A 24646-nucleotide genomic window follows, 5' to 3' on the forward strand; every position below is an offset into this window, starting at 1 on the left:
GAATAAATATGCATGGACCTTTGTCCTGATGATGTCTCACTCAAATCGAAGATGAGGATCTGGGTGTGACATAAAGAGAGTGTATTTTCCATGAAATAATGTATATACACCGTAGTTAGGTCTCTCTGTCCCATAATCCTATATGAAAGAAAGTCCATATTTTTTTCATAAGCATTGAAGGGTGAAGATACGTCCGATCCAGCAATCAGTTTAGTGTGGCTGTCCAAAAAAGCTGATGTCATGCTTACTTTTTTACTGCTCTACTGTTAACTCTATCACACAATGTGATCTTCGTATATATGGCTTTATTTCCCATACAGTCATGGAACTTGTGAGGCAAAGAAACCTGGATCGGGCTCCCATTCTTTCATTTGCTTGCCTTCCGTAGTGTTTGGAAGACTTAGTCTCTAACGGCCCCTCGGTAGCTAATACAGGCTCTCTGCACGGGCTAGGGTGGCTCAGGCGATGCAAGCACCGTGCTCAAGGTCACATGGCTTCAAAGTATTGGGGCTTTTCATGACACTTTTAATGATACCTAAAACTGTCATCATGCAAAAGTCGTGCTTTCTTCCCAACACCAAACTCCCTCCTTAAGAAAGAATGGTAGGACACCCAGGGAGAAGTCAATAACGATTCTTCTTAGAGAAAAATATTTTTGTATCAAAATGGTGTGTGTTACCAATCATCCTTCTGAAAGACATCAAAGAAAAAATTGCTGTGGCCCCTAGCTGGTTCAGTCAGAAGACCATGCTGACTTTTAATCTAGGGGTCATGAGTTTGAGCCCCACACTGGGTATAGAAATTACTTAAAAATCAATCAATCAATCTTTAAAAAATATGGCAGTTGGGGCCCCTGGAGGTGTAGTCAGCTAAGTGACCCACTCTCGGTTTTGACTTAGCTCTAGATCTCAGGGTCTTGAGATCAAACCCCACATTGGGTTCCACACTCAGCCTGGAGTCTGCTCAAGTTTCTCTCTCCCTCTCCCTCTGCCCCTCCCCACACTTGCTTGCTCTCTCTCTCTCTAAAATAAATAAATGAATCTTTAAAAGAGTTGCAGTTATCCAGAGGTTAAGCATTTTTCTTGAAGTCCTCTTGGGGAGAAAGAAGTGAATCAACCCCATAGAAATCAGTTAAGAATTATCTGAGCAAAATAAAGGGTTATAATAAATTTTTTAAAAATGGGAAAAAAAGGATTATCTGAGCAACGCTTGGATTCCAAACATTCCTCTATCAGTATCACCCACCTGGAGGAAGAGTCCAAAAGTCGAGGTGACTGTGTGGTCCCCACTGCAGCAAGAAGAGGGTTTGATGAGGCTGGAAAGAACCTTGATATCTGATTTAAGAAGCCAATATTTTATTTTATTTTTTTATTTATTTTTTTATTATATTATGTTAATCACCATACAGTACATCCCCAGATTCCGATGTAAAGTTTGATGCTTCATTAGTTGCGTATAACACCCAGTGCACCATGCAATACGTGCCCTCCTTACTACCCATCACCAGTCTATCCCATTCCCCCACCCCCTCCCCTCTGAAGTCTTCAGTTTGTTTCTCATAGTCCATAGTCTCTCATGTTTCATTCCCCCTTCTGATTACCCCCCTTTTCTTTATCCCTTTCTTCCCCTACCGATCCTCCTAGTTCTTATGTTCCATAGATGAGAGAAATCATATGATAATTGTCTTTCTCTGCTTGACTTATTTCACTTAGCATTATCTCCTCCAGTGCCGTCCATGTTGCAGCAAATGTTGAGAATTCGTTCTTTCTGATAGCTGAGTAATATTCCATTGTATATATGGACCACAGCTTAAGAAGCCAATATTTTAAATAACATCTTCGTTTTTTTCTTATTAGAGAAGCAACACATATTCAATATAGAAATATTAGGAGACTTGGAAAAAGCACAAATCTTAAAAAAGACCAAAACAAACATAGGGCTGCTTGGGTGGTTAAGTTGGTGAAGTGGCTGCCTTCGGCTCAGGTCATGACCTCAGGGTCCTGGGATGGAGCCCTGAGTGGGACTCCCTGCCCAGCGGGGAGTCTGCCTCTCCCTCTGTCCCCTGCCCAGCTTGTGCAAGCATGCTCTCTTTCTCTCAAATAAATAAAATCTTTAAAACAAAAACAAACAAACAAAAAACCTAGTCAGCTGTAATCTCAACAACCAAAGATCAACACTCTTCATACTCACAAATTTCCAACCAGTATTTTTTCTGATTATATTTGAAATGAAAATGTGTGCTAGGATACATAGTATTTTATCTTCTGCTTTTTTTTTCCCCTTAACAATAACAAGAGAATGTTTTCCCTTCCCATAAGCTTTCTCCTGGGGTGTATTTTACAGCGGCAGCGTTTTCCATCCGAGATTTCCATCACTTCCTTATCCTTTCTCTTACTGCTGAGTGGTCGGTTATTCTCTCCACTGGGACAACAGCCTGACAGCTGATAACCTGGACTCAAATTTTGCCTCAGTGCTGGTGGCCTTTCCCCTCGAGCTGTTTCAAATGCATATGATCACCAGGGTGGGGACCCGTTCTCCTTGAAGTTCCCCTCAAGATTTTTCTTTTAGGGGCGCCTGGGTGGCGCAGTCGTTAAGCGTCTGCCTTCGGCTCAGGGTGTGATCCCAGCGTTCTGGGATCGAGTCCCACATCAGGCTCCTCCTCTGGGAGCCTGCTTCTTCCTCTCCCACTCCCCCTGCTTGTGTTCCCTCTCTCGCTAGCTGTCTCTATCTCTGTCAAATAAATAATAAAATCTTAAAAAAAAAAAAAGAAAACAAACATATTCCTTCATGGAGATCAAAATCCAGTATTTAGAATTATACCGCAAACCTCCCAAAACTATTTCCATGCACCATCCCCAGCAATTATTCATATTGTCATGTAGTTACAATTTCCAATGTCCTCCATTCCTTGTCTACACAATTCATTCCTATTTCCACCTGCTGTCGTTTTATTCTCTGTCTGGAGGACTTTCTTCGGGCAATGAACTCTTTTAGCTTCTACATATCTGAAAAATTCTTTGTGTAATAAGCCTAATAAAAGACACATCTCATAAGATTTATCAATAAAAAAGATACAAATAAAAGGTCAGACAAATAGGATGTAAAACCAGATGTTGCAAATATTAAACAGAGTATGAACAGCTTTATGCTGATATATTTATTACGTTTTTATTTTAATTCCAGTAAGTTAACATACAGGGTAACATTAGTTTCAGGTGTACAATGTAGTGATTCAACACGTCCATACAACACCCGGTTGTGCTGTTATATTTAAACACTTTAGATGAAATGGATAAATTCCTGGATAAAAATACAACCTGCTACAGCTATCTCAAGAAGAAATAGAAAACTCAGTGTTTCCATAACAATTTTAAAAAATTGAAAGGAAGTTAAAAATGGTCACAAAGAAAATGTCAGGCCAGATAATGTTACAGATGAGTTCTGTAAAAAATAACACACAATTCCAATATAGGAAATAAAAAAAGAAGAAATACTCCTCAACTCATTTCTGAAGGCTGACGTATAACCTGGATACCAAAATCAGACAAGATAAAAAAAAAATCACAATAACACATACCAATTTCATTCATGAACATAAAGGGAAAATGAAATCCTTAAATATTAGCAAAATCAATTCAGTTATGTATAAAAAAAGATAATTTAGCATAACCAGAATGGATTAATGCCAAAGTTGGTTTAGTACTCTAAATTCAATTAATGCAAGTCACCCCATTGTTAACCAAGAAAAGAAGGCGAGGGGTGCCTGGGTGGCACAGCGGTTAAGCTTCTGCCTTCGGCTCAGGGCGTGATCCCGGCGTTACGGGATCGAGCCCCACATCAGGCTCCTCTGCTGAGAGCCTGCTTCTTCCTCTCCCACTCCCCCCTGCTTGTGTTCCCTCTCTCACTGGCTGTCTCTATCTCTGTTGAATAAATAAATAAATAAATAAATCTTAAAAAAAAAAAAAAAGAAGGCGAAACTGAAAAAAGAACAAAGGTTTTTATTTGGGGTCCCAGAGTTACAATTCGGGGAGCACAGACTCCAGAATAACCAGAAAAGTGTCCCTTCATGTGGGGAGAGCTAGAGGTTTTTATGAAAAAGAAGGAAGGGGTAATTATGTGATTTAGATAAAGAAGAGAAGGAAAAAATTAAAAAACCCTGATAATTTGGTGCTAATCGGTTGAGCCGCTTCTCATTAGTACCTTATTGATTACTTTATTGGTGCTATCAAATGAAATTGCCCCTGGTATGTATTAATTAACTTTACTGTCCTCACGAGATCCTAATGCCAGTTGCCCTGTTGAAATTTTATGACCAACTGCTTGTAAAACTACTGCATTTCTGGCCCAGCTCAAGAGTTCATTAGTTGAAAAGGAAAATGCAGCTTCAAAATGGAGTCGCTTCTGTTCAGAAATTTTATACAATCCCACACCATTAACCGATTAGGAGAGAAATACCACATGACTGTATCATTAGATGCAGAAAAATTAGCCAATAAAAGGCACAATCCATTCACGGGTGGAGACCAGGACAGAAGGGAAGGGAATCTTCCCATCCTGAAAATGGGAGTCTACAAAAAATCCTTGGCGCCAACAGGACTTACCGCAAGGGCCCATTAAAGATTTCTAGAAAGCACTTTTAGAGCAAGCTAAGGGTCACAAAGGAAGACAATAAACTACAGCTCCTGGCATCGTGGGGGAAATGAAAGTCAGAGTATCCAGTTTTGTCACCATTATTCCAGGACGGTAAACTGTCCACACCAGTTTAGTCCATGGTCACCTGGCCAGTCAGTCCATGCCCTGGAGTCGAGTTTCCTTGCTTCAGAGCCTCCACTCCTTTTCGGTGGAGCCACAGGGTAAAGAAAGAAGTCACATATGGATGCTGCCTTGTGAGTAGAAAAACCTCCTCCGGAAATGGCTTGTGTGGGGGCACCAGGCTGGCTCAGCGGGTAAAGCATGCTGGGCCGTTGCTCATGGAGCGCACTTAAAATAAAATGTGGGTCGTGTGTATAATGGGTTACAAGATGAAATCAACTCTTTTCCAGTACAGCCGAACTGTCAAGCTGACAGCGTAAGTATGCGCTCGGAGATATCCTACTTCCTTTTCTTCCTACCTGCGTGCTGGAATGCAAATCCGAAGGTGGTCAGTTCGATACTAAGAGCAGCTGAACAGCACGAACGTTATGGCGAAACTCAGAAATCTGTAATCTGAAAGAGAGGCTGTAATTACACTGGTTGAATCGTCTGCTTTCTCAGCTATTACCCTCCAGCCCTGTGCCGGTAACCAGGACACTTCCAAACCCATGTCCCGAGATCTTTTTTTCTTTTTTTTCTAAGATTTTATTTATCCATGTATTTGAAAGAGAGACAGAGAGTAGGAGCAGGGGGAATAGCAAAGGGAGAGGGAGAAGCAGGCTCCCCACTGAGCAGGGAGCCCAATGCCCGGCTAGATGTGGGTCTCCATGAGGGGCTCGATGGGGGCCCCATCCCAGGACCCCGGGATCATAATCTGAGCCTAATGCAGACCCTTAACTGACTGAACCACCCAGGCGCCCCCATGTCCCCAGATCTCAAGGGGAGCCCAGGAAAAAGTTCTGGTCTCCACTTGGCCAGCGGATTCAGGGGGCACAGCGCCCCCTGCGGGCCAAGGAGGCGACAGCGGGCACCCGCCTGAGTCCTGACTCCGCCTTGTCTCCTTCAGGAAGTGGCTCCTTCGGTGCTGTGCCCGCTCAGGGATGTGCTTCTGTAAAGGCAGTGGGTTTTCCCGTTGGCTGTCATCCCTAATCATCCCGGCGCGAGCCTGCTGCGGAGAAGGGAGCCGAAGGAAGGCCGGCCAGAAGGACCCCCGCCAGCCAGAAGGACTGGGAGCTGTGCAGGCCCAGCACCATCCAGAGTCCTCTCTTTATTTTTTGAAATTAATTTAAATTCAATTAATTAACATACAGTGTGTTATTCGTTTCAGAGGTAGAGTTCAGTGATTTCATCAGTCTTATCTAACACCCAGCGCTCATTCCATCCCCACTTACCCCTTCCCCGCCACCCTCGCCTCCAGCAGCCCTCAGTTTGTTTCCTATGCTTAAGGGTCTCTTATGGTTTGTCTCCCTCTCTGGTTTCCTCTTGTTTTATTTTTCCCTCCCTGCCCCTTGGTCCTCTGTTTTGTTTCTTAAATGCCTTCGGGGATTCCTATGAGAGCAGCCTGTGAGCACATCGACCCAGCCAGCCCGGCTTGTATAGCCGCTGGGTGGAAGCCAGGCTTTTCCACAGATCCCCATAACGTGCTCTCTCCCCAACTCCTCCATCCCCATCATGTCTTGCACCAAACAAAGTGTCACCGTCACCGTGGCAGGCATGTCGGGTGGAGTGGGGCGGGGGGGAGAGGCCGAGAGAGAGATGCAGGATGGTGCGTGATTGGGTACCAGATCCCTCTGCAGGGGAAGAAGCGTTCACAGGCAAGTCTTTGGCCAGGGCCTCAAAGATCTGGAGGCATGGCGTGCAAGTCTGTCAGCTTCTGTGTCAGGTCCAGGAGGAGTCTAGCCAGCCCCGGGAACAGGCACCCCCATCTCACAGCCTGAAGTCCTTGTTACGTAGGAGCAGTGCAGGAGTCTGGTTCCCGCACTGGCAAAGCAGGCAGGGCCAGTGACATCGTGAGCAGCTTTGTGGCGCTTGTGCCTGGAGCAGCTGGTGGTGGAGGGCAGGGGTGGAATGCTGCAGAAATCCGCTTTGGTGCCACATCCTTGATCTGATTACATTGACCCCATGCATCAGCCACGGTCACCTCATGGTCACATCCCAGGATCGGTGGTGTCCTCCAGGGACCCGTGACTTGGGGTTGTCTGTCTGCTGTGTGGAGAGAGGCAGGCTTGGGGTGAAGACGTTTGCTCCAGGAGGAAGGGGAGGGGGGTCCACGTCAGATTCATGTTCCCTGTGAAAGCAGGTCAAGAAGAGTGGGGTCAGAGAGCAGGCCATGCTCCTTTTCCTCCAAAATACCTTTCTGAGAACTCCTTGTCCAAACACTTCATGTCATAAATTCTCTTCCCCCAACTTATCTACCCTTACGCTTCCTCTGCTCACAGCAAGCCCTGTTCTCACAGCCTCCTTCTCCCTCACCCGCCTTTGTTCTCTGGGTGAGAGGCGAGGAGAGGAGAGGACTTGTCAGTAAAGGAAGTGCCTACCACCTAGTCACCCCTGTATGGGACGGTCACACAAGGTGATTTCCAAACCCCAAAGTGGATTCTTGCCCCTTACTCGAGCAGTCCGGTTAACCTAACAACTTCCATCTCTCAAGTGTTGGCCTCTCCCAGCCACCAGATTCCATAGCCTGCGAGGGAGGCGGGGGTCCCTGCCAACGCTTTTCTGCCCTGGGCTAGCTTAGAAGGGAATTGACAAACTGTATGCCTTGTATCTGAAAAACTATTTCCACTTGGAAATACCTATGCCTGTTGATAAGGCTGTTAAAAAGAAAATGTGAGCATTTCCGGTCTGAGAGAGCAGACTTCCTGTTTCCTACACATAGTTCTTTGCCTCAAAATAAAGATCCCAAGTCTTCCTTACATGGGGCCCATCATCAGGAAACTTTCCAGGTGGTGCTCAGGGTTTCTGAGTATCGCCTGGGTGTCACGTTCCTGTCTCCAGGTCTAATACTCCAGCTCCCTTTTTTCGTACCTGGGAGTCCCAGGAAAGGGTGTTTGCCGGGCAGATGACATCCGCAGAAATCGGTGCGTCCCTCTCGGACGTGGATATTCCTACCCAAAATAGAACGTCGTGCCTCTCTCTTTCCTCTAATCCGTAGAAAGGACACTGTAGATGTTTTCTTCCCAGACTTTAGGGTGAAGGCCACATGGAAAAAGTCTGCAATGGTCTTAAGCAGATTGCCTATCAGATGGACTAACTTCATGTTACTTCTTTTTTTTTTTTTTTTTTAAAGATATTATTTATTCGACAGAGATAGAAACAGCCAGTGAGAGAGGGAGCACAAGCAGGGGGAGTGGGAGAGGAAGAAGCAGGCTCATAGCAGAGGAGCCTGATGTGGGGCTCGATCCCATAACGCCAGGATCACGCCCTGAGCCGAAGGCAGATGCTCAACCGCTGTGCCACCCAGGCGCCCCTCATGTTACTTCTTCACATCTAGAAAGTTTCCCAGCCTCTGACAGAGAGCCTGACGTCCCCACAAACATGAGGAGAGAAACTTGCAGTTTGGTGCCTGTCACGAGCTGGCTGTTGGAGGTTGGCAAATCACTTCATCCTCCACTCCTCTGCTCCCAAGTGAAGGTTATGCTCTAAAGATCTCTTTCTGGGGGCGCCTGGGTGGCTCAGTCGTTAACCGTCTTTCTTTGGCTCAGGGCGTGATCCCAGAGTCCTGGGATCGAGCCCCACATCAGGCTCCTGCTGGGAGCCTGCTTCTTCCTCTCCCACTTCCCCTGCTTGTGTTCCCTCTCTCGCTGACTGCCTCTCTCTCTGTCAGATAAATAAATAAAATCTTTAAAAAAAATTAAAAAATAGGGGCGCCTGGGTGGCACAGCGGATAAGCGTCTGCCTTTGGCTCAGGGCGTGATCCCGGCGTTATGGGATCGAGCCCCACATCAGGCTCCTCTGCTATGAGCCTGCTTCTTCCTCTCCCACTCCCCCTGCTTGTGTTCCCTCTCTCGCTGGCTGTCTCTATCTCTGTCAAATAAATAAATAAAATCTTTAAAAAATTAAAAAATAAAGATCTCTTTCCGCTCTGTCGTTTGTTCACTCCCTAACTGAGCATTACTTGTGTGTGTGAGTTGATGTGGGACCGTATGTGTGCACATGCTGGTTTATATATGTTTAGGTAAGAACTGTTTTGTTTGCAAATTGGGTTTCCCTTTGAAAACCGTTAATCCCACGAAGGCTAACTTTTCTTAAAAACAGTTGTTAGTTTATTTAAAGGAAAATAAGTCACTTTTTCACAAAGATTGCATTGTTTTTGTCTTCATGGTTAAAATTGTGAGTTTTCTCACGACAGGAGAAGCTGCCTGAGACTTGCGTCCGCGTTTCAGTAAGGCAAGGGATGGAATCAGCACATCAGCCTTCCCAGAACTCCAGAACCAGCTAGCCTAAGGACCCTGCTGGTGAACGTGGCAAGAGGTGTACATACAGTCAATCAACAAGTCTCTCAGACCGCAGACGTGAGTGTCGGAGTTGCCGTCCTCAGCTGTCTCCCATAAAGTTTCTTCCCTTCATCTACCTTTGGTCTGATGGGCAATCAAGAGGCCCGGAACATCACACCCACGAGGAAACTTTGACGGGTGCTGGCTTCGCCCATCATATACATACATCACCATTTTCCACCGAGCATCGGAAACGGAGGAGCCGGACACTACGTGGATGTACAGCTTTCATTCTAGACATTTTTATTAGGCCTCGCAACGATGCTGTCCTGCCGGTTACCCCCTCCTCGACTTCCCTAGAGATGATATTGACTCTTACCTGTGCTCAGAATTCAGGGTGACCCACCATCAAACTGATTATGTCCCTATCAGAGAATTTTACTGTTTTCCTGGTAGAAAAGGAAGAGTGAGCTCCTTGTCTGAGGTCACGAAGTTGGTGAATGGCAGAGCTGTGAGTAAAACTCTAATCTTTTTTCCCCACGTTTTCACTTAAATTCCAACTAGTTAACAGACAGTGCAATATTAGTTTCAGGTGTAGAATTTTTTTTTAAAGATTTTATTTATTTATTCGACAGCGATGGAGACAGCCAGCGAGAGAGGGAACACAAGCAGGGGGAGTGGGAGAGGAAGAAGCAGGCTCATAGAGGAAGAGCCTGATGTGGGGGCTCGATCCCACAACGCCGGGATCACGCCCTGAGCCGAAGGCAGACGCTTAACTGCTGTGCCACCCAGGCGCCCCAGAATTTTTTTTTTAAAGATTTTATTTATTTGACAGAGAGAGACCCAGCAAGAGAGGGAACACAAGCAGGAGGAGTGGGAGAGGGAGAAGCAGGCTTCCCACTGAGCAGGAAGCCCAATGCGGGACTCGATCCCAGGACCCTGGGATCATGACCTGAGCCGAAAGCAGACGCTCAACGACTAAGCCACCCAGGCGGCACCCCTCGGGTATAGAATTCAGTGATTCATCATTTTCATACAACACCCCGTGTTCATCACAAGAAGTGTCCTCCTTAAAGCCCATCACCCATCTAGCCCACCCTTCTTCCGATTCCCAGTACGACCCCTCCCCGTTCTGGGGAGGTCACTGATGAGTGACCACATACAGCTGTTTTGCTGACAGATGAGCACCAGCCAACGTCCTCCCGCACTGCCTAGGAAAACCACCTCATACTGGGGGCGCCTGGGCAGCTCAGTCGTTAAGCGTCTGCCTTCAGCTTGGGTCATGAGCCCAGGGTCCTGGGATCGAGCCCCACGTCAGGCTCTCCACTGCGCTGGGAGTCTGCTTCTCCCTCTGCCTCTCCCCTGCCTTGTCCTCTCAATCTCTCTCGCTCCTGTGCTTTCTTTCTCAATTAAATAAATAAAATCTTTAAAAAATAATAAAATAAAATACCAATAGTGAATCCAGCATATGACATTGATATATTTTTATGAAAAATAATTCCATTTTCCAAAACCAAAACTTAATATGAACAACAGCATTGCTTCACATTTGTGAATAGTCCTTTAGTGCCTGGCTGGATTGTCATGTCTGCTTTTCCATTCAATCTATGGCACAGTGTTGTTTTGTCGGATGACACAAAGAAAATTCAGCCTCCCACAGATAGTGATATGGGTTAGGACCTCACAGACACCTCAACAGAGTTTGGGGGGCCATCAAGGTCCTTGGACCACACTTTGACAACTACTTTACCATAGTGCCAGCAGCTTAATACATAATATTGCAAACACCCAAAGAGAAACGTACATTTATCTTTATAATGCAGGGGGGCTAATGAAGAGCTGAATACCAAGTGTCTCTGCTGTGGTGAAACCATTTAACTCAGGGACTGAAAAGCCTCACATAACAATTATATATATAATATATAGTATAACATGCATGTATGATCAATTAAAACAGCAAACATAATTTCGTTACTTGTGTTGGTAAACACAGCTTGCAGGACGCCTGGGTGGCTCAGTCAGTTGAGCGTCTGCCTTCGGCTCAGGTCATGATCCCAGAACCCCTGCATCTGGCTCCCTGCTCAATGGGGAGCCTGCTTCTCCCTCTCCCTCTGCCTGCCGATCCCCCTGCGTTGTGCTCTCTCTCTCTCTGACAAATAAATAAATAAAATCTTTAAAAAAAATAAAAAATAAATAAACACAGCTCACACCTGGAGATGACAGGGGTGTGAAAAGTGAGAAAACCACTGGAACAGACACTAATTCCATCTGTCACACTCTCCAAATACATTTGCTTAAGGAAACACGACTACCTAGGAAACAAAACCCCAACAAGGCGGGTATTTCAGTCTGGGTGATATGCCCTTCTTAGAGATGAGAACCAGAGGCAGCCTGAGTGGGCAGAACTGACCTTAACCCTCCCTCGTACCCTGCCTCCCTCTGAGAAGCTGCGTGCCAGGAAGAACACGCAAGCTTGGAGGCAGGCGCTCAGGATTCTGCGGCTCCCTGCTCTTACCTTCTGTCTGGGCCTCAGACAATCTCTAACACGGGGACAATCAGACCCACCTTGTAGTCTGTTGTGAGGGTTCAACGAGGCAATTTATTGTCTTACACATGGGAACTTTCAATTTGCTCCAGAATATGCTCCAAGTGAATGTTAAAATAAGTTACTTGTCCATCCTAGTACCTCAGTTTGTCCGCCATATACTAAAATGGCAACATTAAAAGAACAAAGTTTAACCCAATTGATACTGACTTCTCAGATACCCATTACAAAATAAATAAATAATAGTCATAATAAAAACAATAGCTCCGCTGTGCCCAGAATGTTCTTTTCCCAGGCTTCATTCGGTCCGGTAACAGCAGGTGCATCTGGAAGGGTTTCTGTTGTCACCCCACAGCTCCCGGACCCCACACCCGTGCAGGAGCTTCAGAACTTATCTCCGGGGAAGACGGGTCGTACCAGACGGCCTTGTGCACAGCACGTGCGCTACAGAGAAATACATGGGGCTTCGTGTTGCTGCTTTGTTCCAGTATAGCCATCCTCACTGGTTTATACTAGGAAAAGCTGGGAAACAAACATAATGTCCTGAACATGGGACTGGTTAAAATATGATGTATATCCTTACAACAGAATACTATGCAAATAGAACCAAGTATACTTTTGCTACTGGCATGAAGTATGTCCAAAATATATTCCTAGTAGGAAAGAGGTAACAGGTATAACACTGCGTATAAAATGTTATTATTTGTGCGGGAAAAAGAGGAGAGAAACACATGCATGAATATACATGTTAATAAACTTTTTTTTAAAGATTTTCTTTACTTATTTGAGAGAGAGAGAGAGAGAGAGCTCCGGCACACGCTGGGGAGCAGTGGGGAGGGGCAGAGGGAGAGGGACAAACAGACAAACCACTGAGCAGTGAGTTGGCAGCTGGCTTGATCCCAGGACCCCGGGATCATGACCTGAGCTGAAGGCAGACGCTTAACCCACTGAGCCACCCGGGCGCCCTGTTAATAGACTTTTATTTTTATTTATTTATTTTTGTGTAATAGTATATTTATTATTTTAAATTTTTTAATTTAAATTCAATTAATTTATAATGTATTCTTAGTTTCAGAGGTGGGGGTCAGAGATTCATCAGTCTTATATAACACCCAGTGCTCATTACATCATGTGCCCTCCTTAATGGCCATCACCCAGTTACCCCATCCTTCCATCTCCCTCCCCTCCAGCGACCCTCAGTTTGTTTCCTATGATTAAGAGTCTCTTCTGGTTTGTCTCCCTGTCTGGTTTCATCTGGTTTTATTTTTTTCCTCTCTTCCCCTACGACCCTTTGTTTTGTGTCTTAAATTCCACATATCAGTGAGATCAGATGATAATTGTCTTTCTCTGAATGACTTATTTCACTTAGCATTATACCCTCCAGGTCCTTCCACCTTGTAGCAAATGGCAAGATTTCATTTTTCTGATGGCTGAGTAATATTCCATTGAATACATTAATAACCTTTTAAATGTGTGTAATATATAAAGACTGTGAAGGGATACAAAAAACCTGAACTGCGTCTGGAAAAGAAAACTGGGGCCTAACAAAAAGGACCGAAGGAAAACATCCTTTTTACCAGATTTGCTTTCTCAACGTTTCATTTACGCTTACCATCCGCATGTGGTTGCATCTATAAAGGAAGAAGTCAAAGAGATTACCTCACTGTAGCCCGTTCTCAGTCCGTAAGGAAGACTCCGGTAATAGAAAGTCCAAAAAATGAAGTTACGAAGAAAACTTAAAACTACCCAGCGATGTAGCCCAGAGTTGACCTGGACACCCCCACCTCTCGCCCCGCAGCAGCCCAGCAGAGAAGCAGGCACCCCGCCTTCCGCCCATCTAACCACCGTCGTAACGAAGAGCTCACAGTAGGCGCTCTTTATTTGAAGCCGATTTGCTTACTTACCAGCAGGATTTCGAAAAGCCTTTGGCAAGCCACCTCTGAGGAAGAACCAGAGGTCACCTCTGGTCCCCGGGCGCGCGGGGAACGGCGGCGCAGCGCCCCCTGCCGGCCCGGGCGGCGGCGGCAGTTGGACCCGCCTGCACCAGCGAGGGTGCGGAGGGAGAGGAGCGGTCTCCCCGGCTCCGCGCCCTCCTCTCCGGCAGCGCCTGGTTCCCGGGCTGTGCCCCCAAGTCCGGGTATTGTTTCTGTGGAGGAGGCGGGAGGCCCTCCGTGTAGAGCCTCCAGACTGCTCTGCACGAGCTGTGACCCGCCCCCGCGGTGGCGGAGCCCCTGGGGTGAAGGGACCTGAGGAATAACGGGGTGGCCCCGGTCTCTCGGGGCGCAGGGGCAGCGCCGCCGGAGTGTTATTCGAGCAGCCCGGGAGCCCGAAGAGCATCATCCCAGGGCGGGAGCCTGGCTTTCCCGAACCGATGCTCGGCACCGCGTCACCCACCACCCCCGCAAGCGCGCATTGACTCACAGGGGCACTGGCGCCCTCTCTCACTCCGCCCAGGAAGGAGGCGGGGAGCTGAGGAGAAGCGGGGAACCTGCAGGGAAACTCGGGCCGGAGGGGGGCGCGCGCCCAGCACTGGATTGCCGGGCAGCTCCTGCCCCCTGCTGGCGGAAAGGCGCATTTACACCTGCGGTCATCGAGGGTTGGCAAGGGTGGCCAGCGCCAGCCCCTCTTTGTGGTCAAGGGCCTCAGCTTCTGGAGAGGCTGTGAGAGAGGCGGCGGGCCGGGGGTCAACGAGGGGTGCGGATTTCGGAGAGGAGGCGTTAGAGAGAAAGACTGAGGTCCCACATATAAAGAGGGGTTGGATCACCTGCACTGTCCACGTAGGAAAAGAGGGGGTGTCTACTCCAGCCCCCCCATTAAGCCTCATGAATGGCCAGAGTGGAGATTCAGTTGAGCGAGCAGCTGGTGAGGGCTGGCCTGGAGCTCAAATCAGTCCGTGACCTTGACATCTCAGGAATATTGTGTAGTGACAGTTGGGCCTCTGGTTTTCAGAGCCTTATTCAGTAATCCTTTCTTGATACCTACGTGCTAGACACTGCTAGAAGTACGTGGGACTCATCAGAGAATAGAGCAGAGCAAAAACAAACAAAAAAGAAAGAAAAAGAAAGACAAAAAATATAATAAGTATGTAAATTATATAGCCGGTTAAGGTGATAAGGTCTATGGGGAAAATTAACAGGAAGGAGAATGGGGGGAAGCTATGAATAACATTTTTAAATAGGGTAGTTAAGCAACCTGGATAAGTTGACATTTAAGCAAAGGCTTAAATCTCTAGCCTTGCAGAAGATCTGGGGGAGGGGAGGGGATTTCTTAAAGCGAGTATGCCTGTCTTTTAGGAACAGCAAAGAGAACAGACATTAGAAAGAGTGAGTGAGAGGGAAGATAAACAGTAGGGGATTTGTTCTGAAAGGTAAGGGTGTGGGAGGACAGATGACTGCAGAGCATAAGGACTTTTGTAGGATTTTCGTTTTTACTCGGAGTACAATGAAGCATTGGAGGGTTCTGAGCAGAGTTGCATGATCTGAGTTATATTTTGAAAGGATTACTCAGGCTGCTGTGTGAAGTTAAGCATAGAAGCAGGGAGTCCAGGTCCCAGACTTTTACAATGGTACTGGTGGGAGGAAATGGTCTCTCGGACTAGGTGGTAGCAGGGGAGGTAGTGAGAGACGGCTGGATGTTAGATGCTGCAGGAGTTCTGAAGGTGAAAACAACAGACTTTACTGACAGGGTGGAAGAGGGGGAAAAGGAAAAGAAAGGAATCAAGAACAATACCACAGTTGTTGGCCTCAAAATGCAAAGGATGACATTCCCTTCGACTGAGGAGGGGAATATTAATGGAGGAGCAGTTTCAGGGGAGAAGGAGAAGAGAGGATCGATGTTTCCATCTGGGACATGGTAAGTTCGACGTGTCTATTAAACACTCGCTGGAGAGGTCAAGTGGACACTTGGATACATGAGTCTGACGTTCACGAGAGAGCTGAGCTAAAGGGGTAAATCCGGGCATTGTTGGAATATCAACGGCACGTAAAGCCTTGAGACTGGATAAGATCACCGAGAGTGTGTGTAGATAGAGGAAAGGACACGCTGACCCTGGGGCTCTCCCCAGTCCAAGTACCAGGGAGAAGAAGAGGCAACGGAAGACGGGGCTGAGAACGAATGCTCTGCGAGGTCACAGAAGAGCCAGGAGACGGTGGCATCCTAGAGACCAGTCTGCAGCTTGACTGTCTGCCAGGAGGGCAGCAGGACTGATCTCACGATGCTTTTCATCCTTGCTTCCGTCATAAAAGGCTGCCTTCCTAGGTCAGCCTCACCAAGCAGGAGGGGTGCTCAACTGTGCTGAATGCTGCTGAGCACGGAGAAGCAACCCTGTCGGAGAGGGAAGGTCTTGCTTCACATCCATACCCCCGGTGGTAGAGCTGAGGAGTCTGAAAACTTGATTACAAAGTTCTTGGCCTTGGGGCGCCTGGGGGGCTCAGTCGGTTAAGCATCGGCCCTCAGCTCAGGTCATGACCCCAGGGTCCTGGGATTGATCCCCACATCAAGTCCCATATCGGGCTCCTTGCTCAGCGGGGAGCCTGCTTCTCCCTCTGCCTGTCGCTCTCCCTGCTTGTGCTCTCTCTCTCTCACACACAGAAATAAATAAATAAATAAATAAATAAATAAATAAATAAATAAATAAATAAAATCTTTTTACTATATTTATACCAAGTTCTTGGCTTAGAAGAAGACAGTCTTGTCCAGGAGCGAGTAGGAAGAGGACCCACATCTGAGTCACGCTTTCTGTCCCCGCAGAGGGAACGAAGAGGCAGAGTAGGGCACCTGTGTCTCACTTCCCCTGGTTTACCTGTCCCTCCTTCCTTAGACCCCAGACCCTCAGCACTTCACATTCTCTCCCCGTCTCCTCTCTCCTCACTCTACATACTCCGCTGAAGAGCTCACTCAGTCATAACCTCCTTCCTCTTACACACTCCATCCCAGCTCCTGCCTCCCTCTGTCCCTCCATCCCACTACCTGGAGACCTCTACACGTTGCACGTAGACCCACGTCATTTGTTAAATGGCCACATAGTCCTAATGGAATCCTCCTATCAAGGGGCCGTATATTTAATTCCCAATTCTATCAGCTAGACAAATTTTCTGTGTCAGCTAGACAAATCACCCCACCATTCTGGTCCTCAGCTGCTAAATGAAGGACTTGGAACGAAAGACCTGAAAAGTTCCTTCCAGCTCAGACTCTGCAGTTCTCTGAATCCCTGGTAGAATTAAGGAGTAGGCACGTGTGTGTAAAGAACATCTACAGAAAATGCAATTCACATTTCTGAATTTTTCTACTAATATAAATCTGATTTTCTTAAAAGATTATACCTAAATCCAGAAGAAATATCCTGACTACCTGTAATAAAACTTCTTGTATTATACATATGTGATGGTTAATTTTATGTGCCAACTTTTTTTAAAAGATTTTATTTATTTATTAGAGAGAGAGAGAGCACAGGGAGAGTGGCAGGCAGAGGGAGAAGCAGGCTCCCCAGTGAGCAGGGAGCCTGATGCAGGGCTCAATCTCAGAATCCGTGGGACTTCTGGGGCTCGTGGGGCTCGATCCTAGGACCACATGATCATGACCTGAGCCAAAGGCAGACGCCCAGCCCCTGAGCCACCCAGGCACCCCTACGTGTAAACTTGACTAGACCAAGGGGTGCCTGGGTATTCGATGAAACATTATTCTGGATATTTCTGTGAGGATGATTTGGGGTGAGATTAATATTTTTTTAAAGATTTTATTTATTTATTTGACAGAGAGACAGCCAGCGAGGGAGGGAACACAGCAGGGGAGTGGGAGAGGAAGAAGCAGGCTCCCAGTGGAGGAGCCCGATGTGGGACTCGATCCCGGAACGCCGGGATCACGGGATCACGCCCTGAGCCGAAGGCAGACGCTTAACGACTGAGCTACCCAGGTGCCTCAGATTAATATATTTTTTAAAGTTTATTTATTTAAGCAATCTCTGCGCCCAACGTGGGCCTCAAACTCACAACCCCAAGATCAAGAGCCGCATGCTCCCCTGACTGAGCCAGCCAGATGCCCTCTTTGTTTGTTTTTTTAAGTTTGGGTGAGATTGGTATTTAAATTGGTAAACTGAGTAGAGCAAAGTGCCCTCCCTAATGTGGGTGGACCTTATCCAACCACTTGAAGGTCTGAATAGAACAAAATGGTAGACCCTTCCCCAAATGAAAGAGAATTCCCCTGCTTGATGTCCTTCAACTGGGACATCGGCTTTTTTCTGCCTTCTGACTTGCAGTAAAACATCAGCTCTTCCTGGGTCTCAAGCCTGCCTGCCTGCAGACTGGGACTACACCATCGGCTCTCCTGTGTCTCCAGCTTGCCGCAACACCTTAGAGATCCTGGAACTTGCCAGGCTTCATAACTGCATGAACCAATTCCTTATAATAAATCTCTTATGTATATCCTTTCAGCTCTGTTTCTTTGGAGAAACCTGACTAATGCAACATGTATATTTATTATTGTTGCTTTGTTATCATTTTTTTAAAGATTTTATTTATTTATTTGACAGAGATAGAGACAGCCAGCGAGAGAGGGAACACAAGCAGGGGGAGGGAGAGGAAGAAGCAGGCTCACAGCAGAGGAGCCTGACGTGGGGCTCGATCCCATAACGCCGGGATCACGCCCTGAGCCGAAGGCAGATGCTTAACCGCTGTGCCACCCAGGCGCCCCTGTTATCATTGTTTTAAAATTATCAAGAAAAACATGTATTACATGGAAGGCACCGTGCAAATCCCTATCCCTCAGAGCTGTTTTTCAGTTGAGCAAGAGAAAAGTTCTGCACAGAAGACTACAGGGTGATCTTACACCACTGAGACTGTCCAGGTGTGAAGAGTGGTAATTGGCTAGTGCTGGAGGAGACCTGTCAGTCGGTCCACAACCATCAGTGCAGTAGCTCCCGTTCTTGGCTAACTCCAGGAGGGTTCGACCTCTGGTCTAATAGGAGAACAAGAGGCCTACAACTCATTAAACCTAAGAGGAAGCTTTGATGGATGGGTGCTATCCAGCCTAAAATATCTCAGCATCAGTCACTATGTGTATGCCTTGTGGAGTGCTGAAAATAAACCAGAAAGCCACCACTTCTTTGGTGCACCTGTTTCCTGCTGGGCAATTGGGAGTAAGCCCTACAGGGATGCCGTCCGGTAGGTCACACTGTCTACACTTCCAGGCATTTGTACCTGTGCTCAGGATCCGGAGCAACCCACTGTCAGACGCAGTATGTCTGTGTGTCTGGAAAGAACTTCACCATTTCCCTGGCAGAAAAGCGAAGACAAGCACCTTGTCTGAGGTCACGACGTGGTAGGTGAATAGTCGAGCTGTAAGTCAAACTCTGAGCTGTCTTTTTAAAAAGCTCACAAGCTTTAGCAGACAACCAGGCTTGTCCCTCTTAAGGGAAGGATATGAGGCAAGTAGGAGAGATTAGGGCATGACGCTCCATCCAGGAAAATACCCTGGCTTTGAAGGAAGAACATACCTTAACAGTTAAGGGGCCAACAATTCCCCGGAAAAGGCATCAAAGGGAAAGACCCAACTACTAAATATATCAGCAGTAATGACTATTCTTGGAAAACAACATTGTTGGGAAACAAGTTCGCATTGAGAAGCCAGACAATTAGGGCATAGACCCAGGTAAAACTGTTTATCTCAGAGTTTCCCAGACGTCAGGCCACCTACATCATGGCTCCGTTCCTTCTGGATTATTAATTAACATTTCCTTTTTTATCAGCTCACGTTTTCACACAGTTTGATTCTAAGCAATGATACATACGAAGCCAGGGATTTGGTGTATTGGTTACTCGTTCTCATTGAAATAAACACATGACAGTTCATGCTTTAAATATTCACGTGTCCTCCCTGACATCAATCATCTCACTTCCTACCAGTCATTCACCGTTTCATCCTTCTACACACGGTTTTATCTCAAGCTTTAACTCAAAAAATTTTACCTGGAAAACGTTTTCACAGAAGACAAAAACCCAAGGACAATACAGAAAAAATGAAGCCCAAGGTCAAAGATTTGGTCATGTTTATCCAATTCTGTTCAAAACCAAGTGGCTCTGTATTTTCGTGATTATGGAAATGTTTCTAACCGCTCGCGAGAGCTGTTCCCATATTTTTCATGGAGTGAATAAAAGAACTAATTCTTGCAACCATTTATTTCTGCTTGCTCTGATTCCAAGAGTAACGTAGTATTTTAAAAGCTGACTCTTTCTGTCTCAGTTTTAGAAAGGGTCTCGCTGATAGTTGCATTGAGATGATGGCGGTCATACATTCGGCTACTTCAACGCAAGCGGAATCCAAATTTTCTACGTGATAATGCCCATTTGGGTAAGTTACCACTAACTTCAAAACTCCTATTTTTAAAACAACGAGGAACAACAAAAAGCCCACTGAATAAGCAAATCAGAGCAGCTCTTGAGCCGGCTATAGCCCCTATGGCTTCAGTGTGTGAGTTTTGCCTCATTTTATAAACACTTGGGTGCAGGTAAAGAGCTGTTGACTCCTCACCTGTTGAGACTAAAGCATTACTGTAAGCATCATAGCGACTGTAAGCACCATAGCGACTGTAAGCATCATAGCGACTGTAAGCATCATAGCGACTGTAAGCAGGTGGCACTACACTCAACCTAATTTTTACCTCCTCGTCACCTATAGAAATGCTTCACATACCATGTATATGAATAAACTTGCTTAATAATCAGAGGAATCAAGGAATTTGACAAAACAAGATGACAAAGCAGAGTCCTACTAGCTCTGCATTCAGTCCTGCCCAGGTCAAAATGTGTGTCCATATTTCTAGAAGGGCGTCAACAGTAACATGATTGCATTTTCTGATGAGAATATAGAAAGATAGTAAAAAAATCACGTGGGTTAATTTTGTTGGAAGATGATATTATACCAGTTCAAGAGTCTAATTCCAATTTTTCTCACCGAGAAGCTGGACCAGTGATTTATCATCTACCTCTTAGCAGTTAGACCTTCCCACCTTTGTGCCTTTTTCCACACCAATCCACCTGTCAAGAATGCCCATCCTTTCCCTATTACCCAGCAAACCCGTGCTCATCCTCGTGGCTCTGCTTAGATGGAACTTCCTCCTGTCCGCCTTCCTGAATCCAACAGGGAAAATAACTTCCTCCATCTCCTAAGCTCCCATAAAACCACGTTCACACAAGTGTTCTTACTTCCACCACACATTTGGTTTCTCTAATTTCCCGTAAGCTACTTGGGGATCATGTATCTTAATATACCCTATGATTAACAGTTTCAGAAATAGAGTGCACAGTCCACAAATAGCTGGTTTATAAATAAAGATAAAATTCCCATTTTACATAATGAAATACAAGCACTGGGAATATAAATGACAGGTGTGTAGAAAACAGCACACGTGTGAATTGATGCAAGATTCTAGAAGCTTTGATTACATAACGCTCATTCTTTTTGAGATGTCACAGGACGGCCTCAGATATCTCTAGAGCAGGAAGTCTTTCCCTTCTTGCTCTCAACTACCTCTAGCCCAGTAGAAAGCTAGGGGGCAAAATATCTTTAACTGTAGGAATATATCCCGGGTGGTGAGTTGTTGTGATACATAGCTGGACCCCCTCAGCATGCTTCTCCATTTACCTGCCCTATGGCTATCTAAGAAGGCACAGAAATAAAGAAAGCACTAACACTTCTAAACACTTATTTCGTGTCAGGCATACACACACACACACACACAAATATCCTATATACATATAGAAAGAGATTTACTATGTATTTCTTATATATTTATAAATACGTGCTGCATATATTTGCCACAGAGCAAATCACCTGAGTGACTTAAAACAGCAATCATTTATTAATTTTCATTATTATGTAAATTGGCTGAATCCAACTAGGTTAGCCCAACTGTGGACAGCTCTGGCGTCAGCTGGGCTGGCTCTTGTGGCTATCATTTAAGATGATTTCACCCACATATTGGGTCCCCTAGATGGGATGACTGGACATTGGGCTTTTCTCTCCTGGTGTCCACTCACCCTCCAGGACCCCTCTCCCCACGTGGTTCTCCAGAAAGATAGCTGAATTTCTTTACATGATGCTTGGAGCTTCAAAAGAGTGAACACAGAGAGGTCACAAGACCCAAACTCAGAAGTCGTATGTGTCCACCTTCCATTAATCAAAGCAGCCCAGAGTCGGTGTGGGAGAGGATCACGCAAAGTCATATATGTAGTGTGATAGACTGGGGGCTCTTCTGTAATAACCTCCAGCAGAGGAAAAGCATATCCTACCACAGCCCCAGCCATTCATAGCTCACCAGGAACTCCCAATCCAGGTGGTATCAGGGGTTTTGTTATCACTGCAGCCTCCATACCCAAATGGAGCAGATTACAAGCTCCTTTGGGCAGCCATTCTGGACCATCTGATATTCCAGTTGAAACAGGGCTTATGCACCAAGCAGAAGAAATGCTGAAGGTTAGACTAGCTCCCTCACTGCAATGGCGGGGCAACGGAGCTCTTCTCATGACCTCTCAACCTCCAGAGGCTCTCTCTCCCTATGGGCTCTCCGGTAATGAAGGGCTCTAGAAAGACAGTTGGTTTTCATCTTTATTGAGGGCAGGGCAACAAAAATACTTCCAGTGCCTTCAAATTCTGCAATTTCCCAAATGCAATAGAAGAAAAGGAAAGACTTAATTAATATGGGACCCTTTATGAATCAGGGGAACACAAGGATTATATATGAGTGATCACCACACCAGTTTAAAGTCTTCATGGGGTGCTTGGGTGGCTCAGTCAGTTAAGTGTGGGACTCTTGGTTTCGGCTCAGGTCATGATCTCATAGTTTGTGGGAATGAGCCCCATGGCGGGCTCCCTGCTCATCGGGGAGTCTGCTCGAAGATTCTCTCCCTCTGTCCCTGCCCCCACTCGCTCACATGTGCTCTCTCCAAAATAAATAAATCTTTTTAAAAAATAAAAATAAATAGGGGCGCCTGGGTAGCGCAGTCATTAATCATCTGCCTTGGGCTCAGGGCGTGTTCCCAGCGTTCCGGGATCGAGTCCCACATCGGGCTCCTCCGCTGGGAGCCTGCTTCTTCCTCTCCCACTCCCCCTGCTTGTGTTCCCTCTCTTGCTGGCTGTCTCTCTGTCACATAAATAAATAAAATCTTTAAAATAAATAAGTAAATAAATAAATAAAAATAAATAAAGTCTTCTTAGGCAACGTAGTAAATACTCAAAAACTCCTCCTGTAATCCTAGCTTATTTCACTCCTTAATGCAACAGCTGCCCTTCTGCTCCTCTAGGAAAAGCCATTGACTGAGTGACCAAACCCAGATGTTTGGGCTGACAGCTCAGCTCCAGTTAACATCCTCCCACCATTGCCTGGGATAATAGCGTGATAATGGATAGCCACGTCCGTATCTACAGCCTCAGAGAGCGGTGGGCAGAGAAGCAGTGGTATGGAAGGCAAGAATTCAGGTGTCAGTGCAGAACAGCTCCTTCCCCTCTGCCTGGATACGCTACACCTGAGAAAACCAGTACGTTACAGGGGCGCCGGGGTGGCTCAGTCGGTTAAGCGGCTGCCTTTGGCTCAGGGCGTGATCCCAGGCTCCTGGAATCAAGTCCTGCATCCGGCTCCATGCTCAGGGGGGATTCTGCTTCTCCCTCCATCTCTTATATTTAGAATGCACATTTTATTATGGAAACAACATTATTAACTAGAAAATAAACCAGGTAATACAGACAAGTTATCCTGGATGATTATCCCTATTTTAGAGATGAAGAAACAATGGCAAGAAGAAAGAAATGATTTACCCTAAAGATACTATGCACCCCAGCTTCCTCCAAGAGGCAACCCAGAGTAAATGGGAACATTCTGGCTTTTGTGGGAGACACTCTTAGTTCTGTGCATACTATCTATGAATCATGTGGGTCTGCTTGCTCATCTTCAAAATGAGGATAAAAGGGGCTCCTGGGTGGCGCGGTCTTAGGCAACCGACTCTTGGTTTCAGCTCAGGTCATGATCTAAGGGTCATGAAATCGAGCCCCTGCCTTGGGCCCTGAACTCAGCCAGGAGCCTGCTTCAGATTCTCTGCCTCCCCCTCTGCTCATGGGCTCACTCTCATTCTCTCTCTAAAATAAATGAACAAAATCTTGAAATGAGGATGATAGTATTTACCTTGTGCGCTGTTTTGAGGGCGAAATGGGTCAATTTAAATAAAGTGCTCACCTCAGAGAAGTTGCTTGAAAATGAGACCTTGCAATTGGGTCTAAAATTGTCGATATGGGATTAGAAACTAAATTTGTTGCCTTTGCTTGTGTCCAATTCTATCTAACACATGTAAACCGGTATTACTTTCACCCACTCAGGTATTAAAAGACCAGAACATTAAAAGAATAATGTTGACTTCTACGTGCAGAGATGTTACTGGGCTCTCATTTCAAGGAAAACATTTCTCTGGCCATGTGGTTATATTCCAAAAAATAATCCTTTCCTAGGATTCCTCCGGGCCAGTGACACACACATGCATCTGGAAGATTTGGTGTTGCCAACACACAGCTCCCTCTGCCCCACCCTGTGCAGAAACCTAGGCCAGGTCCTAGCAGCGCGGATAGTGCGTAAGAGTGAGCTTGTCAAGGGCGCCTGGGTGGCACAGCGGTTAAGCGTCTGCCTTCGGCTCAGGGCGTGATCCCAGCGTTACTGGATCGAGCCCCACATCAGGCTCCTCCGCTGTGAGCCTGCTTCTTCCTCTCCCACTCCCCCTGCTTGTGTTCCCTCTCTCGCTGGCTGTCTCTATCTCTGTCAAATAAATAAAATCTTTAAAAAAAAAAAAAAAAAAAAAAGAGTGAGCTTGTCAATAGCTAAATACACAGGGCTTGTTGTTGCTGTTTTGTTCCAGGATATATATGCCAGTTTGTTCATAGTAGTAAAAGATTAGAACGAAGTGTACACCGTGAATAACAGATTGATTAAGAAAATGATTAAATAACCATAGAACAGAACAGACTATCATGCAGCCATTAACTAGAGCGAGGTACATAC

At 46.1% G+C, this 24646-nt stretch overlaps 1 protein-coding gene across 3 annotated transcripts; it reads right to left on the minus strand.

The window, feature by feature from the left end:
- Positions 1–3918: 3918 nt before the first annotated feature.
- On the minus strand, positions 3919–14058 carry LOC117797250. Of its 3 annotated transcripts, XM_034648581.1 has the most exons (3): positions 13518–14058; positions 7660–7845; positions 3919–6919 (listed from the first exon to the last, which is right to left on the minus strand). In XM_034648581.1, exons 1-3 carry the CDS (start codon positions 13951–13953, stop codon positions 6780–6782), a joined length of 762 nt encoding a protein of 253 aa, XP_034504472.1. In that variant the 5' UTR covers positions 13954–14058; the 3' UTR covers positions 3919–6779. The 3 variants fall into 3 exon arrangements, 1 of the variants encoding a protein (XP_034504472.1); XR_004622190.1 differs by lacking the exon at positions 7660–7845; XR_004622191.1 differs by lacking the exon at positions 7660–7845 and having other exon boundaries at positions 13273–14058.
- Between the last annotated feature and the right edge of the window lie 10588 nt (positions 14059–24646).

The sequence above is a fragment of the Ailuropoda melanoleuca genome, chromosome 20 (assembly GCF_002007445.2).
Source record: "Ailuropoda melanoleuca isolate Jingjing chromosome 20, ASM200744v2, whole genome shotgun sequence".
Classification (NCBI taxonomy): domain Eukaryota; kingdom Metazoa; phylum Chordata; class Mammalia; order Carnivora; family Ursidae; genus Ailuropoda; species Ailuropoda melanoleuca.

Excerpts from the sequence above, each read along its gene's own strand:
- LOC117797250 (XM_034648581.1), bottom strand. The coding sequence starts at position 13,953 with ATGATGCTCTTCGGGCTCCCGGGCTGCTCGAATAACACTCCGGCGGCG. Across the intron at positions 7,846-13,517 it reads GGCTTTTCGAAATCCTGCTG|ACTTTTTCCATGTGGCCTTC; the intron begins GTAAGTAAGCAA and ends AGACCATTGCAG. Across the intron at positions 6,920-7,659 it reads CCCTTTCCTGGGACTCCCAG|GGAACATGAATCTGACGTGG; the intron begins GTACGAAAAAAG and ends CTGCTTTCACAG.